The sequence below is a fragment of the Styela clava genome, chromosome 10 (assembly GCF_964204865.1).
Source record: "Styela clava chromosome 10, kaStyClav1.hap1.2, whole genome shotgun sequence".
Lineage (NCBI taxonomy): Eukaryota > Metazoa > Chordata > Ascidiacea > Stolidobranchia > Styelidae > Styela > Styela clava.
This window is the reverse complement of record NC_135259.1, coordinates 4,713,571-4,732,462: the sequence shown is the minus strand read 5'-3', so window position 1 is coordinate 4,732,462 and position 18,892 is coordinate 4,713,571. Positions and strand designations below refer to the sequence as shown.

The window sequence follows — 18,892 nt, the reverse complement described above, 5'->3', positions numbered from 1 at the left end:
TTTTGAATATTTGCAGGTAGTGCATGATTTCCTGTTGCATTTAAAAAAGCCTGTTTCTACTTCTCTTGGTGATTCCGGTTTCAGCTTGGCCCTAACCAGTTTATCTCGTAATGTCGGGCACTTTCTGTAGGCAATTCTGGGGGGTGCAGGGAAGATGTTTTTCAATCTTTCGTTATTGTCTAGTATATATTGATATTTTGAGAAAATTTTTCCGAAGTTTGGTTGATTTGGATGGTAATTAGTAACGAACGGCAATAGTGCGCCCCTTCGTTTTGATTTTCGTGTCAATGTATTGGAGTTCCCTTGTGGTACACGAAATGTACATACCGGTATGGATCATTTTGTTACTCTTATTAATCATTCTTTACTTCTTGAGAAAAAAATAGCTATTTTAATTATCTACTGGACCAATTGCTTTGAAATTACCAGTGGTTAAACATTGAATTTGTCGCTAGAAGGCTATATTTTGTGGACTCTATAAGATTAGTTTTGTGTGTGCGATGACGTTATCAAATATAAAAATTGCGCACCCTGTGGCGGTTCCGCGTCTGCCTTCGTTGCTAGCTGGTGGTCAGGCGCAGTGGTGAAGACTGAGGTACCGGTAGTCCTCTGTGAAAGATTGCATACCGGTACTACTTCATTTTGACTTTCGTGTCCATATCCAAGATCTAGCTAGAGCATTGATCATGTTGTTGTTGTTCTTGCTAATGATTATTTTTATCAATTTGTAAATATGTTGTAAATATCAAATATGTTGCAATACTAAAATTTGAACACATCATTCACGTACGGAAGCACGAAAAAGTTAATATTACTGTGATGGATTCGCAAAAGTACTCGCGCAGTAGTAGTAGCAATAATATTCAGTAATGATATTCAAACTAATTTCAGATTTGTGGTAAGCGATGACTTGATGAAGTCATCAAAATATTGAAAACTATTGCAATTCTAGAAAAATCGTTGTTTTTGACCACTATCGATCCTGGCAATCAGCACATTGTCTCTCCGAAACTATAGGTCAGATTGTAAGTAACTAACGATTAGGAAGTAAATTGAATTTTTAGTGTTTATTGAACATCCAGAAGAAATGATTCGCGGTCATTATATTTTGAAAATAAAATGGATGGGGGTGACTATGGAGAGAAGAGACCCCTGAGAAGAATTACCTCCTGCTCAAACTAAAAACATGGTTTCATAGACGTCGAAAATCAAATAAATAAGGTAAATAAATCATTATTTGTGTCGTCTGTCGATAATATTAGGTAAACAATCCATACATTGAAACTCAATTTATTATAGATAACTAATAATCTTGAAAACGGCCAAATAAATTCACCAGAAATCTCCCATGAATACTAGCATATATTTTTGTCATCATTTTTAAGATCGCAAACTTCGCACATGTGTCTTGAAGGGATTAACAAAGAATTGCTAGCTCATGTAAATCAAAGGAAAATATAACATTATGTAGGTTGAAAAGTAGCAGTGATATTGCGCAAGTGAAAAAAATGTTGTGGAGTTTTGCCTTGAGTATGCAAGACCATTACATGGTATCCTCAGTTAGCTCGATTGTGTTGTTGTCAATTCAGAATCCGAGACTACCGATAAAACACTGTGAGAAAACAAATTACTTTGCTTTTGTCGCAGTGTACTCCTGAAACAAAAAAGGAAATTGTTTTATCATTTAAATCATTGTAGGCCTACTGTTGTTGGTGATAGTGTATTTGCGAAAAATGTAGCACACAGCAAACCTTCCGGCATAAAAGTGATCGGCTTCTTCGAGAGTTTCTGTCATTGGCCTATTGATTGTTTCTGGTAGTCGAAAAAACAACGCGCCAGCAATAATTGATAACAACCCAAACATTAAGCTTGGTAACCATAAATGAGATGTTGAAATGACTATGGGCGCAAGAATGCTTCCCAAGCTGGCTGCTACAGTTGACACACCAAGTCCGTTGCTTCTGTAAAATGAAGGCCAAATTAACCACATCCGAAATACATTTAAACTGCGGCTGCGTGGATGAATACACCACATACGGCGAGAGAGAAAGAGAGAGATTTGAATTTTGCCAACCAGAACAAAACAGGCATAACAACAATAAATGAATAAAGCTACAAAAACGCGTTATTCGATATAGAATGGAGGAAGCGATACGACCATGCGGTCATCGAAGGAAAACTGCAAACTCTTGTTAGTATAAAAGCTCTACGCATGAAAGCGTCTGTGTTATGTCCGTGATTTTGTGCAGAATTTTATAATAAACTTTAACATACTTTCATCGCCAACGAATGCCAAAAATAGGATTAAATGGGGCGAAGTAGGACGTAGACAATATCACGATTAATAATGAATAAATGCATATATATATTGCAAAAATAGATGGTACCTTACTACAGTAGGATAAAGTTCTGCCGTGTACATAAAAAGAACGACAACAACAATCCAACTTCCAATATATGCTACAAATGTCAACACTCTGCTAACAGTTTCCAAAGCTAAAAAATGACAATACAAGTTTACAGAATTCATTACATTTACTATTCTTAAATCTATGGTTCTAAAAAGGATTTAGATATTGAAATTTATGCCATATTCGAACCAAAAATATGGACGTGCAAGCGTGCTTTATATATGTTTCTCTGATCCTGATAATTTACCAAGACACTTTGGCAACGATAAAAAAGTTTCATATATATATATATGAATCATCAGAGGCTCAAAATTCAGATAAATGAGTATGAAATGTGTGATACTCAAAGACAATTATAATCTGCAAACGTACATTTGAAGGATTTCAGTAACTTAGCGAAATTTTAGCACCGGTGCACGTACATGGGAAGACACACTAGTTAGAAAATCGGAATATGGAAGGAGTTGTCAAGGGATTGGTTGGACATCCTACATAGAGTACAGTAAAAAGATATGAATTATTTATTTGACATATAAATTACCTGATATGTGATTACCAAAATATATGACAAAAAAATTTCCCAATCCAGAAGATGCCGTCAACAACATTGAACCTCCTAGTAGGTAACGTCGACTTATTCTGAAAATTTTATTATATTTTGCTCATTAATACAACGTGTTATATATATATATCGCACATGCGATTAGGATGTTTATATATAATGAGCGTCATCATTGAATTTTTAATAAAAAATTGCGTAACTTTGAGGCAGTATCATACCCACAACCCACAGATGTCATTTGCAGCATCTACATTCTACACAGTCGAGGTGAAATATATCGTCCGCGCAATGAGCCATTTGACCCAAGTGATATTTTTCGTGGCATGTGAAATGTTTTGTTAAATTTATCTCTAAGTAAAAGAATATTACTTGAAATTGCTTCTACACTCTTTCAGCGTTGATTTGATATCTCGAAATAAGATTTGAGATTTTGACAGTGGAGATGTAGGTTCAATTTTAGCCAACCCATGCCCAACAAACATGAATAGCTTTAGCGCACAACGGTAATATTACTAATACTCTTGCTTTCATTTGTTTTTATAGTCTATTACTACTTTCTTGTTAAAACGTAACACCACTCGCCACGTTTAAAGTTGGCGCACAAGAGCTTATTTCATAAAACCTCATACCTGTCAACCACGAAGATGAGTAAAATCGAGCAAACCAAAGATATGATTCCGTTCAAAGCATTGTTGAAATATATATCTCCTGCAACATTTCCTACGTTTAAAGAGAGGCCAATCGATGTTAACCATGTCATAAACCTGATAATTTTATTATTACATTGGAATAAACTTACACGGCATTACTGGCGAATACAGTAGATAATTAAATTTTGTTTATTTGCCAACGGGCATATAAATCCTTTGTTATTGTTGCAACATCTTTTTTTTATTTTTTATTTTAATTCCAAGGAATTAGTAATTTTATGGCTTATCTTCAATATCATCTAACATACAAACAGAAAAAAACTAAGGAAATTTATACAATAATATTCAATAATTCAAAAATTTGAATAAGTCATAATTCACGAGATGATAAAAATAAAAATAAAATTACGCACCAACAAATATTTACACAAATAGTGACAAATCGAATTCTTCTTCCTTTGAATAAGTCAAGCGCTGAGTATTTCTCAGTAAATGTCTCTCCTATTTCCTGAAAATAACCGAGCAACAATCAACAATAAAACAACTAGATAGCGATCGGAGACCGCCGATTTATCGATCTAGCGACATGTATCCTTCGCCTTGACTCAATAGCGACACCGCGTGGCACATCACCAATTAAATAATAACTCGCTAATTATACGACATAATTCATCCAAATCAATAGGCTTCTGGTCCCAGATATGATGAATGCATATGCAAAATTTGGTACAGATTCCACCTCGTGAGATATCACGTGTATCTAACAGACAGACAAACAAACAGAAGAATACCTATAGCATAGGCTAGGTAATCAATAACACGTCACATATAAGAAAGTCAAGTCTGTAGACAGGATAAGTCGTGGTGAATGATGTCAGGTGACAAATGTTTTTCAAACATGAAAATATGCATTAGCTTAGGCTCGTTGTTTCTCTATTGTGATCAATAAAGCAAAATTGACACCTCAAGATTCTCGCGAAATAATACAACAAACACATTGTTCAAATATAACCTTTTGATCATTCAAAATATTTTGAGCTGGCAGAAATTTGACCATTGACTTAGCGCAGGCAGAGAAAAGTTGACAAAACTTAAAGTATCGTCAATATCCACGGTCACTGAAGCTTAATCCCGACTATTATTCAATTTAACTGTTCAATTTTTAACAGATTTTTGAATAGAATTCGTTATGGAAACACTTAAGATGGATGTTTTTTACCGCATGATGTTTAGGGCTTTTTAGATGTACACAAACATAGCTTAGAACTAATGGACCAACGATCATATCGCATTCAATTAACCCCTAAATGAGCTTGAATGCTCGAAGATGTTCAACATCAGCAAATTTTGCAAACGAAGAACATTGTGGTTTACCAAAACTTTGGAATAGGTTTCAGAGAGTGTTTGGAATAATATAATAATTAAATTTGACCACTCATATTCTTTTATATTATGTTCAAGCTATGGTGTGAACATAGTAAATGAAGTTTTAATATTCTTTTTTGACATCCTTGATTATATATGTATATATACATCACACGATACTATTCGTTTTATTTTGAATTGGATTTTGAACTTTTTTTATAAAAAAATGAAATTTCTAGAAAAATTTCCATCTTGAAGTGTCATAAACTAACTAAATCTGCATACCACAGCCAATCCTGAAGACTAATAGAATTTCTGAACTTAGTTGTCGTATTTTAATTACATATTGTTTATTTAACTAACAGTCGGGGTTACGTGAAACTAACTACCTTTCCTTGCTCTATGCCTTTGCGCAGATGGATCCGTATGCGTATAACGCAAGGATGCTATAGCAAGAGTGAAAATACCTATTCTATTCAATTCAAGAGTCTTGCTGCACACTTACACAAATATATTTCTGTAACGTTTCGTCTGACCGAGGTCAGACTTCTTCAGACAAGCATTTTACAACTATGACAAGAAACGCAATTGCATGCACATAAATAATGGTATCAAATGTTTGGTCTGTTTCCGATAGAGAAAAATAACTAAGATTGGGAGAGAGCCAGAACAATAGGGAAGCTAGATTTGGATTGTACTCAATAAGTATCCCACAGTGTAGTGAGTAATAATTGAAAAGTAAAGCAAACAATTTCGTGCTGTTTTCCCGTAACTCCGTCTGCGGCGTTGGTTGAGTTCATGTAAGTGTCAAGGCTACAATGTCAGATAATGACTTAAAAGTTGAATAAAAATCAAGTATAAGCGCATAACGGAATATAATGTTCAAATTAACATAAATCAGGAGTTTAACCATCTCTCAAATTCATTCCTAGAGGTTCCAATGTTTTGAATTTGTTGATAAAATAAGGTTCTTTTGTTTGTCGGTATGCTTAATCTCGATACAGTTTTTCTAGTCCGATTACCAAAAAGTCGTTGATAGAATGGCCTAATTGACTGAAATGTTTGCCGACTGCGAGATCTTTGTTCTTTTGGTTAATGCTTCTGATGTGTTCTGTAATTCTGTACTTTAAATGTCTGCCTGTTTCGCCGATATATTGCTTACCGCACTTCTTACAGGTTCTTAGATATATGACGTTTTCCGAATTTCAGGGAAATTCTTGGATTGCTGCTTAATTGAATCCCTGTGATGCTGCTAGTGCTTGTTTAGGTTTCTTTTGAATATTTGCAGGTAGTGCATGATTTCCTGTTGCATTTAAAAAAGCCTGTTTCTACTTCTCTTGGTGATTCCGGTTTCAGCTTGGCCCTAACCAGTTTATCTCGTAATGTCGGGCACTTTCTGTAGGCAATTCTGGGGGGTGCAGGGAAGATGTTTTTCAATCTTTCGTTATTGTCTAGTATATATTGATATTTTGAGAAAATTTTTCCGAAGTTTGGTTGATTTGGATGGTAATTAGTAACGAACGGCAATAGTGCGCCCCTTCGTTTTGATTTTCGTGTCAATGTATTGGAGTTCCCTTGTGGTACACGAAATGTACATACCGGTATGGATCATTTTGTTACTCTTATTAATCATTCTTTACTTCTTGAGAAAAAAATAGCTATTTTAATTATCTACTGGACCAATTGCTTTGAAATTACCAGTGGTTAAACATTGAATTTGTCGCTAGAAGGCTATATTTTGTGGACTCTATAAGATTAGTTTTGTGTGTGCGATGACGTTATCAAATATAAAAATTGCGCACCCTGTGGCGGTTCCGCGTCTGCCTTCGTTGCTAGCTGGTGGTCAGGCGCAGTGGTGAAGACTGAGGTACCGGTAGTCCTCTGTGAAAGATTGCATACCGGTACTACTTCATTTTGACTTTCGTGTCCATATCCAAGATCTAGCTAGAGCATTGATCGCTTGTTGGACACAAAATGTACATATGAATTGTTTTGTTATTATGTTGTTGTTGTTCTTGCTAATGATTATTTTTATCAATTTGTAAATATGTTGTAAATATCAAATATGTTGCAATACTAAAATTTGAACACATCATTCACGTACGGAAGCACGAAAAAGTTAATATTACTGTGATGGATTCGCAAAAGTACTCGCGCAGTAGTAGTAGCAATAATATTCAGTAATGATATTCAAACTAATTTCAGATTTGCGGTAAGCGATGACTTGATGAAGTCATCAAAATATTGAAAACTATTGCAATTCTAGAAAAATCGTTGTTTTTGACCACTATCGATCCTGGCAATCAGCACATTGTCTCTCCGAAACTATAGGTCAGATTGTAAGTAACTAACGATTAGGAAGTAAATTGAATTTTTAGTGTTTATTGAACATCCAGAAGAAATGATTCGCGGTCATTATATTTTGAAAATAAAATGGATGGGGGTGACTATGGAGAGAAGAGACCCCTGAGAAGAATTACCTCCTGCTCAAACTAAAAACATGGTTTCATAGACGTCGAAAATCAAATAAATAAGGTAAATAAATCATTATTTGTGTCGTCTGTCGATAATATTAGGTAAACAATCCATACATTGAAACTCAATTTATTATAGATAACTAATAATCTTGAAAACGGCCAAATAAATTCACCAGAAATCTCCCATGAATACTAGCATATATTTTTGTCATCATTTTTAAGATCGCAAACTTCGCACATGTGTCTTGAAGGGATTAACAAAGAATTGCTAGCTCATGTAAATCAAAGGAAAATATAACATTATGTAGGTTGAAAAGTAGCAGTGATATTGCGCAAGTGAAAAAAATGTTGTGGAGTTTTGCCTTGAGTATGCAAGACCATTACATGGTATCCTCAGTTAGCTCGATTGTGTTGTTGTCAATTCAGAATCCGAGACTACCGATAAAACACTGTGAGAAAACAAATTACTTTGCTTTTGTCGCAGTGTACTCCTGAAACAAAAAAGGAAATTGTTTTATCATTTAAATCATTGTAGGCCTACTGTTGTTGGTGATAGTGTATTTGCGAAAAATGTAGCACACAGCAAACCTTCCGGCATAAAAGTGATCGGCTTCTTCGAGAGTTTCTGTCATTGGCCTATTGATTGTTTCTGGTAGTCGAAAAAACAACGCGCCAGCAATAATTGATAACAACCCAAACATTAAGCTTGGTAACCATAAATGAGATGTTGAAATGACTATGGGCGCAAGAATGCTTCCCAAGCTGGCTGCTACAGTTGACACACCAAGTCCGTTGCTTCTGTAAAATGAAGGCCAAATTAACCACATCCGAAATACATTTAAACTGCGGCTGCGTGGATGAATACACCACATACGGCGAGAGAGAAAGAGAGAGATTTGAATTTTGCCAACCAGAACAAAACAGGCATAACAACAATAAATGAATAAAGCTACAAAAACGCGTTATTCGATATAGAATGGAGGAAGCGATACGACCATGCGGTCATCGAAGGAAAACTGCAAACTCTTGTTAGTATAAAAGCTCTACGCATGAAAGCGTCTGTGTTATGTCCGTGATTTTGTGCAGAATTTTATAATAAACTTTAACATACTTTCATCGCCAACGAATGCCAAAAATAGGATTAAATGGGGCGAAGTAGGACGTAGACAATATCACGATTAATAATGAATAAATGCATATATATATTGCAAAAATAGATGGTACCTTACTACAGTAGGATAAAGTTCTGCCGTGTACATAAAAAGAACGACAACAACAATCCAACTTCCAATATATGCTACAAATGTCAACACTCTGCTAACAGTTTCCAAAGCTAAAAAATGACAATACAAGTTTACAGAATTCATTACATTTACTATTCTTAAATCTATGGTTCTAAAAAGGATTTAGATATTGAAATTTATGCCATATTCGAACCAAAAATATGGACGTGCAAGCGTGCTTTATATATGTTTCTCTGATCCTGATAATTTACCAAGACACTTTGGCAACGATAAAAAAGTTTCATATATATATATATGAATCATCAGAGGCTCAAAAATCAGATAAATGAGTATGAAATGTGTGATACTCAAAGACAATTATAATCTGCAAACGTACATTTGAAGGATTTCAGTAACTTAGCGAAATTTTAGCACCGGTGCACGTACATGGGAAGACACACTAGTTAGAAAATCGGAATATGGAAGGGGTTGTCAAGGGATTGGTTGGACATCCTACATAGAGTACAGTAAAAAGATATGAATTATTTATTTGACATATAAATTACCTGATATGTGATTACCAAAATATATGACAAAAAAATTTCCCAATCCAGAAGATGCCGTCAACAACATTGAACCTCCTAGTAGGTAACGTCGACTTATTCTGAAAATTTTATTATATTTTGCTCATTAATACAACGTGTTATATATATATATATATATCGCACATGCGATTAGGATGTTTATATATAATGAGCGTCATCATTGAATTTTTAATAAAAAATTGCGTAACTTTGAGGCAGTATCATACCCACAACCCACAGATGTCATTTGCAGCATCTACATTCTACACAGTCGAGGTGAAATATATCGTCCGCGCAATGAGCCATTTGACCCAAGTGATATTTTTCGTGGCATGTGAAATGTTTTGTTAAATTTATCTCTAAGTAAAAGAATATTACTTGAAATTGCTTCTACACTCTTTCAGCGTTGATTTGATATCTCGAAATAAGATTTGAGATTTTGACAGTGGAGATGTAGGTTCAATTTTAGCCAACCCATGCCCAACAAACATGAATAGCTTTAGCGCACAACGGTAATATTACTAATACTCTTGCTTTCATTTGTTTTTATAGTCTATTACTACTTTCTTGTTAAAACGTAACACCACTCGCCACGTTTAAAGTTGGCGCACAAGAGCTTATTTCATAAAACCTCATACCTGTCAACCACGAAGATGAGTAAAATCGAGCAAACCAAAGATATGATTCCGTTCAAAGCATTGTTGAAATATATATCTCCTGCAACATTTCCTACGTTTAAAGAGAGGCCAATCGATGTTAACCATGTCATAAACCTGATAATTTTATTATTACATTGGAATAAACTTACACGGCATTACTGGCGAATACAGTAGATAATTAAATTTTGTTTATTTGCCAACGGGCATATAAATCCTTTGTTATTGTTGCAACATCTTTTTTTTATTTTTTATTTTAATTCCAAGGAATTAGTAATTTTATGGCTTATCTTCAATATCATCTAACATACAAACAGAAAAAAACTAAGGAAATTTATACAATAATATTCAATAATTCAAAAATTTGAATAAGTCATAATTCACGAGATGATAAAAATAAAAATAAAATTACGCACCAACAAATATTTACACAAATAGTGACAAATCGAATTCTTCTTCCTTTGAATAAGTCAAGCGCTGAGTATTTCTCAGTAAATGTCTCTCCTATTTCCTGAAAATAACCGAGCAACAATCAACAATAAAACAACTAGATAGCGATCGGAGACCGCCGATTTATCGATCTAGCGACATGTATCCTTCGCCTTGACTCAATAGCGACACCGCGTGGCACATCACCAATTAAATAATAACTCGCTAATTATACGACATAATTCATCCAAATCAATAGGCTTCTGGTCCCAGATATGATGAATGCATATGCAAAATTTGGTACAGATTCCACCTCGTGAGATATCACGTGTATCTAACAGACAGACAAACAAACAGAAGAATACCTATAGCATAGGCTAGGTAATCAATAACACGTCACATATAAGAAAGTCAAGTCTGTAGACAGGATAAGTCGTGGTGAATGATGTCAGGTGACAAATGTTTTTCAAACATGAAAATATGCATTAGCTTAGGCTCGTTGTTTCTCTATTGTGATCAATAAAGCAAAATTGAAACCTCAAGATTCTCGCGAAATAATACAACAAACACATTGTTCAAATATAACCTTTTGATCATTCAAAATATTTTGAGCTGGCAGAAATTTGACCATTGACTTAGCGCAGGCAGAGAAAAGTTGACAAAACTTAAAGTATCGTCAATATCCACGGTCACTGAAGCTCAATCCCGACTATTATTCAATTTAACTGTTCAATTTTTAACAGATTTTTGAATAGAATTCGTTATGGAAACACTTAAGATGGATGTTTTTTACCGCATGATGTTTAGGGCTTTTTAGATGTACACAAACATAGCTTAGAACTAATGGACCAACGATCATATCGCATTCAATTAACCCCTAAATGAGCTTGAATGCTCGAAGATGTTCAACATCAGCAAATTTTGCAAACGAAGAACATTGTGGTTTACCAAAACTTTCCTAGTTCAAAATCAATCAAGGGTGACATATCGTTGCAGCGCGATAGCAACTTTGCTATACTGGTTGCAATAATTGAGTAAGCCAAAATTCTGACTATCGTTCGGCAGGTTACACTTCAAAAAATCAATAAAAAGAATACTTGCCAAAATTTATACATATTTCATTTAAAGGAAGTACAATTAAACTAAAACAGTTGCATCGGTTTCTCTTTTACTTAACCGGCACGAATGTATTAATGCATTATATTCTTATTTCATGAATAGAAGTTTATAAAATTAGGCCAGGATTGTATCGGCAATTTATTAACAGCAGTCGATAAATCGGATATCGGCCAATGATATTATGCGAAACATTCAGTATGATGTTAAAAATGCAACCTAATTTGATGTTATAACCATTGTGAACTGTTAACATAATAGCTTGATTTTAAGCGTTTTACAGTCACTCACCAGACTACACATAACACCGCGTAAACCGATATGCCTTTCCCATTCTCAAAATGAATCAGGTTAGATTGGTCAAATCAGTAATCTGCCAATGGACAATAACGCACATTTTTGAAATAGAGTATTTTTTCAAAACTTACTTCGATTGGCATTTCCGCTTTATTCCAAACAGCTTCAGTTATTTCTTTACCGTTGCGTTTAGCAAAATTGATCGCCATTTTTTTACCAATTTCGTCTTGGGATTTTGAAATATGCCAACGTGGCGACTCCGGAATCTGGTAAGATGTATTGCGGACAGAAGATTAATATTGGTTGTTATCCTAACTTATGATACTGGTTTTAAAAGGATACCGTTGGGCTTGAAATTTGCATTCTAAACCAAACGCTATCTTTTCAATACAGTATAGCTAGCAATAGTTGACAAAATAGATTAGATATATTTGAGTATATATATATATAAATATATATATGTAAAAGTTGCGATTGGGTTTGAAAATATAAACAAATGTTACAAAAATACTCACAAAATAGCAGAAGATAAGAAATGGCGCTGGAAATAATGATAATGCTAAATAAAAGTATCTCCATTCTCTAATAAAATACGCAAAGAAAGAATTGATCATAATTCCAATTCCGAATGCAGCTTGGCCCATGAGTGACGCTGTGGTATGTTTACGGCCTGTGACTTCCATGACTGAAATATTTTAAGATGCGTTAAAATAATAAAGAACAACGGTATTTGAGTAATATGGAGTTCGCTTTGGTAGATGTGAATGCATTGAAATCACCCTTCAGTATGTAATCTATTTGTATATTTTGTCTTAGTATATGAGTTTTTGATTAATTGGTCTTCATGAAAAGCTCTAGTATTTTGCTATAATAATATATATTCTGATTTTTTTCCCATTCCCTTAGTGTCAGAATTTTGTACAACTTCGATATTTTTAAATTGGCTCAAATCGCGGCCAGATACAACGATGTGTTTATACTGATAAAAAAAATATATTTAGTTATTTTATTTTTTATTTTAGTTATTAGGTGTTTGCAACGATGTACTTAGTGTTAATGATACACTTTTGGCTCTATATTGCCTCTTTCACATGCAAAATATTTTATACTCACTCACCATACACTTGAGCAACGAAATCTTGTCCATTCGTACAAATCCCAACAAGAAATCGAGTCACGACAAATAGAGGAAACCAAGGAACAACTGAAGAAATTGTTCCGAAAATCATGATACCCATGCAACATAATAGCAAAACAGGCTTTCGTCCGAATCTGTCGAAATTTGTTACATTGCTGATAATGTTATGGATATCGAAAGTGACATTCTATGCAATTCGTCGAAATTTCATCAGCATGCAGATATCCGCTGATATGCATCAATTTCTACCCATTGATTCATTCCTCTAATTTTGTTTGTCACTCAATTCACAATAAAACTCATTCCCCACCCCCCACAATATTATATAATTGCACGAGTTCTACCTTATCTCAAAACTTTCAGCGATAATATCGATGATGGGCATAGAGACAGAGCATTGTGATATCTAAAACCTTGACGGATCAAGAGTTAAACGTAAGTTTGCTCATAAAAATTTTGAGTGTGGCAATATTTGCCATTTATGTTCTGAATTTTTTTTCTTTCTCAACATTTGTGAACTACTAACAAAATAGCTTGATTTTGAAGCCGTTTACTACAATAAACAATGAATAGAATATCTACAAGGAGACTAAACGCCTGATTTTACATTTTAAGTGCAGCATACTCATTTACATTTTACAATGATGCCAGTAAGCTTAGTGGCGAAATGACATGGTGGCAAAAACATTACTACGCACAATGTAAATCGGAGGGGCTGCACTACACTCTTACTCCTGGTTTTGAAAAGTTTGACAATGACTTTCTTCCAGATTGAGGATACCCTATCTAGACTCCAAGACCAGCTCCCGAAACCTCTAGTAACATCTAGTTGAAACTACAAACTTCATTCAATTTACACTCTACGTACGGCAATGAGGCCTCCAAACAAAACTCAATGGAAAAAAATGAATTATATCTTACAAATAATTCCATATTGCTTATACGAGAAATGACCAACGAATGAAATTGACAATTTGTGATTTTTTCATTTCACTAATAATTTTATAAGGTACAGTACTCTCTTCACAATGTTTTATAGACAGGAGTATTGAATATCACAACAAGTGCATACTCAATGGTTGTGGCGTGGCTAATATAAAAAGTTGATTGATTGACTATGACACTATGTCTTTAATTTGACCTAGCAAATCATGGTACGTGACAAGTGTGTTCTAGTAATAGTAGCACAGTTAATTAAAAACGTGTTTGATAATCGATATCCACAAATATATGTAAATAAATCTCACCTGTCCGCTAGAAACCCAACGACAAGTCCTCCAATCATCATCCCCACGAAATATAGCGAGCTCTCCAATGTATTTAAATAATCGCGATCGCATATCAAATGCCACTGAGAATAGGAATGATCCGTGATAGGAAATTCGAATTTGCAGATTTTAAAAATATAAGAAATTGGTTTGTTTAATAAAGTTTTATTCACCACAATACACATTAATATCCACGTGACTAACTTCAGACGAAATAAATTCATATATTTAATTGCAAGTTTTAGCACCATCTTCTTGGATTTACATGGTATCGATATGGGGCTACTTCCAACATAAAATTTCGTTTTCACAATCGTATTCGGATATTCACAAAATTCAGTTAGGCTAATTACCTCCGATACTGTAGTTTCAACAAAATCGAATCGATCAAATACATGTCCATCAAGACAACGTTCCGTGTTATTTTTAATTATACATTGTATGACTGAATGGCATTGAGAAAGATTGTATGAGTATCTAAGAAATAAATAGTCTTGTGAGTTGTGATAAACAATTAACAACAAAATGAAAATTAAACTAAGAAGAGTTAATGACCTCCACAAGTATGAGAGAGACTTGAAATGATATAGCTTATACATAGTTGTGCGTTACTGTTGTGTTTGAGTAGTATATAGCCTAGTTATCAAATCCCGATTTTTCATTTTAAAAAAAGCGCAGTTGGACACTTTTAATTTCGTCACTGAAATATTCTTATTTGTTCTAAATTAATTAGTAAGGAAATCGTTTTTTTACCATTTGTGGAAAAATACCACAACCATTTACGAATTTGTGGAAAAATACATACAGGGGTGTAAATCTCTGGAATCAAGCACCAGTTTGTGAGTACTTCTACGCATAGCATGTAATGTGCCAGTGCTAAGAAGTCCATCGCATTCTTTTTACTTTACCTGTGACATGTGTCATATTCCGAAGATTTTTCGTCAAAAGGTGTTGTCAGATTAAGAATGTCATTTTCATTCAAATCAGAAAATGTGTGGGGATCATCGATTTGGGGGAAACGACATCTGAAATAACAGATACGAATATTATCTGCTGTACAGTATATATAAGCATTATAAAACATTATACTTACCTGTGCGGTGTTGAATAGGCATAAAATACTGGAGCAAACATATGCATTGAAGTTGAACAAATCAAATAATAAATCATGATGCACAAAACTGCTTGATATCTTCCAAAATTTCCGACATGATCCAATATTACATCGAAGTCAAGCATTTCGATATATAGTCACTGCAATAGTAAAGGTAACTCTGTCAATCTGCTGCTGTTGAATATCGTTAAATTCCACCCTTCCGAGCGGTGAATATCAGCCGTTCACCTTGACCCAGGGTCATAGCGGGGTCCTAACTTGCTAATTGTATGTTCCCACATTGTTAACTACACGGTCTCTAGATTCAAAACAACCTGAAATTGTCATTTCTATAATATTTCGATTCAGCGCTGTAACATACAGGATTTTTCTGTGATGTACCACGCCTGTCTTGGGAATTGTTACTTGAGCGCGCAATAAGTTTGATCTCGTAATACTTTGTTATTTCTTCTTTGAATGAGAGACCACGCGATAAATTTGAAGAGAGTAGTCTGGGTTTTATATTTTGATATTTATATACATGCTTGCAATTCAGACAATGTATGTTGGTATACATACATTCATATGATTGTCTTAGTGAGCAGACAGAACGTCATGGTACATCGAAGACATTGCCCACCACCTGCAATTGTGTCACAGAATATATTTACAAAAGAAAATAGTGTTTGCGTTGCAAGTTTGGTATTCTAAACCAGTGGTTTCCAACCTTTTTATCAAGCGACCAAAATTAAAAAAAAAAGTTTTGTGAAATGGCCGTAAATTTTATTTAATTTTTTTACGCTGTGATACTTCCCACATTACTCTTGACCAGTGGTTCTCAACTTTTTGAGCCGCGCCCCCTTTCTAGAACTTTGTACAAGTCTCGCGCTCCGCCTCAAAATAACTAACTAACAATAATCTACAAATAACAGACAGTAAGGCGAAATGGTTTATTCAAAAAACGTCAGCAATCGTGCGGCGTCGAATTATCAGGGAAAAAACTCAAGGTGCAATTACACGAAAATAAGATTAATTTTTGAAAGCCAAGAGGTCAACTCTTTTTCTTCAACTCGGCCTGATTTTCCTTTGAAATACTAATAAAATCAGCCATGTTCGCTAAACTCGGTTCAGCAGATAGATAAACTGCAGCTCGCAAAATTGCAGCGAGTATTGTCTATCTCTATTGTTGCATAACATGTACGCAACAATAAAGGCAGACACTACATACAGACCGTAAACAACATTTACAATATTTAATCGTATATTAGTATCTGTGACACAATTCTGTTAATTGTTGGGATGCACTTGGCAAATCGCGGCGCCGCCTTTGTGAACCGCTGGACTACGCAACTTTATTCATGGATAAGTCCAATTTGGTCTCGATCCAGAATGCCACTCATGGGCCATGGCTCGTTAGAATAGGCTGGTAGAATGCAATAGGCAAATCGTTTATATCTCATCTTTGTATGTCACAGCACTCCAAAAAATAAAAGATTTTCCACATTCACATCCTCTTTTCAAATTATACCTAAATAGTGTTTTGAGCGAGACTGTATATCAACTGTATCATATTATGCAATATAGATTGACTTTACTTAGTCTGACACGCCACTGCATTTCGAATTTGCAAAGTGGCCCCATAGCGAAAATAATTGCCCAGTTCTGTTCTCGATTGTCCATTAAGTCTCGTTTGAAAGGGTAGTTTCTGTACAATTCACTGAAATAGGCGAATCGTCCGTATCAATGCACTACTGAGGTACTGCGATACTAATAACTTCTAATCATATCCATTACATTCTACTAACACCCTCACCGTTACCATGAACAATGTTGCTCTTCTTTCACGCTCAATGCTACTATGAGAACTTGACTAAACTCATTGCATATTTGGTTAATTCAACTAGTTTTAGTTCACAGTTGGATAATTCTTAATATTATTTTAATCTTATTCGAACATTCATATTAAAAACCAAGCTTAGGTAATAAAAACGCGACAATTAGAGTATTAGACGACCTGTAGACTACAATGACATTACAGTGTAATGCCCTTGGGATACCACTAATTAGAAGGGGTTCATCTAAGACAACCAACAATTGAGTAAAGCACTAATTACTAGGGATGGAACGAGACCAGCATTGCAGAGATTCGGCGAATCCGGTTAATGAGCCAGGGACTCGAATCTTTCAAGTCCGTGACGTCATAATGAAAACTCAGAAAAACACAATTCTAACCATGCTACAGCAACGTGCGCTCAAAAACATACGTCGTATCTCATATTTTTTGCTTAATGGTTCCGGAGGTAGCTGTTGAACCATTTTAGAAGTATATTTTTCCTCCTCCTTTGGCGGTCATTACCATAATACAAACGTGAAGGTTGGTCAATGTGCGCCTTGGTTGTGAACTGGATTTCCAGTCCACCACCTTCCGTTAAATCTGGGCCGTTAAATCTTACCAGTCAATATGAAAAATAGAAAACCTTGACTACAGTGCGTCCCCGTAATTGCATATAGTTCTAGCCGTGAACTTACTATGTCGCGTGCGCAAATGGCTGTGAACTCAAGTCGTCCAATTAGGCAAAAAAATTACAAATGACATTTAATTAATGTGACACTCGTTGTTGCATTACGCTTCATAGCTTTTTGACTTCTGGTGACGCACTGGACGAAACCAAGATTAGAACCTTTTCTAAATGGGCATCACTAATCCTAGTTCTCCGCTTGTTCTTTGTAATGTTTATTTTCAAAAATAATTGTTCGTACGCATATGTACCAGGTATTGATGTGATTTTTTTCGCATGGTTTGTCAAATTTGAATAGAGATTTTCTTCAAGAAATTACTTTTTATAGAAAGGAAACGAGTCACTACGACCCTGATACGATTGGCCGTTACCATGTCTTCATTACTTTCCTAGAAGCAAGATCAAATATGCTCACGATACACTATGACATACTATGTAATTCATCGTAAACATTTATTGCTCACGAATTTAAGCAGCTCTTATTGCTTCTTTGCCGATATTCATGACCGCAGGAAATCAAATTAAAGTCTGTTTGCTAAATACTAGCTTACTGAAACAATTCTGCAATGAAAATGATGAAGTTTTCAAGCGCTTATTACTCCACACCTAACGAAGGTGATTTTCCAAGGAAAACTTGCCTTGACCCCAGATTTTACAGGATTTTACTTGCTTTCTGATATTGTTGTTGGATTCTTGCAAACTTGTGATACGAATCCCGCGAAAGATTTTATAGTAGTAAAAATGGCATCACTTACTTGGTCGACATGATATGTTATAAGTTTAATGAACTGAATTCAACTAGACGAAAATATCTTCATCTCAAGCTTGCAAAAACTCAATATCAGTGGCAGAGTCATAGATATATCTAATGTTGATGTAGGTAGAGCAAGCATATTCACAAATTACATAATGATATGGAAGTTCGTTCCAACGTTGTACTGTATTTCAATTGGAGCTTCCGGAATGAATAATTGAGCTATTCAGTCATATTTACAAACATGGAATTCCTGATAATTGCAAAGCGATTTTGAACTCAAACCAAAGTTCAGTGTTTCGTATTGATTGTTCAAGTTGAAATAACCTCACATGCGGGGGCGAGTAAAA

At 34.8% G+C, this 18,892-nt stretch overlaps 2 protein-coding genes across 4 annotated transcripts; both read right to left on the bottom strand.

Moving 5' to 3' along the window:
• Window positions 1-1,278: 1,278 nt before the first annotated feature.
• On the bottom strand, window positions 1,279-4,889 carry LOC144428189 (organic cation transporter protein-like). The gene is made up of 6 exons (XM_078117073.1): window positions 4,037-4,889; window positions 3,603-3,737; window positions 2,953-3,050; window positions 2,388-2,496; window positions 1,752-1,961; window positions 1,279-1,654 (listed from the first exon to the last, which is right to left on the bottom strand). The coding sequence occupies exons 2-6, from the start codon at window positions 3,731-3,733 to the stop codon at window positions 1,561-1,563; spliced, it is 642 nt and encodes a 213-aa protein (XP_077973199.1). The 5' UTR covers window positions 3,734-3,737; window positions 4,037-4,889; the 3' UTR covers window positions 1,279-1,560.
• A 595-nt stretch (window positions 4,890-5,484) lies between these two features.
• On the bottom strand, window positions 5,485-18,561 carry LOC120338408 (organic cation transporter protein-like). Of its 3 annotated transcripts, none has more exons than XM_039406401.2 (14): window positions 18,544-18,561; window positions 15,270-15,430; window positions 15,085-15,201; window positions 14,530-14,653; window positions 14,156-14,259; window positions 12,888-13,042; window positions 12,286-12,455; window positions 11,902-12,036; window positions 10,345-10,439; window positions 9,911-10,045; window positions 9,255-9,352; window positions 8,690-8,798; window positions 8,054-8,263; window positions 5,485-7,956 (listed from the first exon to the last, which is right to left on the bottom strand). In XM_039406401.2, the coding sequence occupies exons 2-14, from the start codon at window positions 15,413-15,415 to the stop codon at window positions 7,863-7,865; spliced, it is 1,692 nt and encodes a 563-aa protein (XP_039262335.2). In that variant the 5' UTR covers window positions 15,416-15,430; window positions 18,544-18,561; the 3' UTR covers window positions 5,485-7,862. The 3 variants fall into 3 exon arrangements, with proteins under 3 accessions (XP_039262335.2, XP_039262334.2, XP_077973571.1); XM_039406400.2 differs by lacking the exon at window positions 18,544-18,561 and adding an exon at window positions 15,849-15,981; XM_078117445.1 differs by lacking the exon at window positions 18,544-18,561 and having other exon boundaries at window positions 15,270-15,665.
• Between the last annotated feature and the right edge of the window lie 331 nt (window positions 18,562-18,892).

Excerpts from the sequence above, each read along its gene's own strand:
- LOC144428189 (XM_078117073.1), bottom strand. The coding sequence starts at position 3,733 with ATGACATGGTTAACATCGATTGGCCTCTCTTTAAACGTAGGAAATGTT. Across the intron at positions 3,051-3,602 it reads CTCATCTTCGTGGTTGACAG|AATAAGTCGACGTTACCTAC; the intron begins GTATGAGGTTTT and ends TAAAATTTTCAG. Across the intron at positions 1,962-2,387 it reads CTTTATCCTACTGTAGTAAG|AAGCAACGGACTTGGTGTGT; the intron begins GTACCATCTATT and ends TTCATTTTACAG.
- LOC120338408 (XM_039406401.2), bottom strand. The coding sequence starts at position 15,415 with ATGCTTGACTTCGATGTAATATTGGATCATGTCGGAAATTTTGGAAGA. Across the intron at positions 10,440-11,901 it reads AAGCGGAAATGCCAATCGAA|GAAATAGGAGAGACATTTAC; the intron begins GTAAGTTTTGAA and ends GGTTATTTTCAG. Across the intron at positions 8,799-9,254 it reads TTTTGGTAATCACATATCAG|CTTTGGAAACTGTTAGCAGA; the intron begins GTAATTTATATG and ends GTCATTTTTTAG.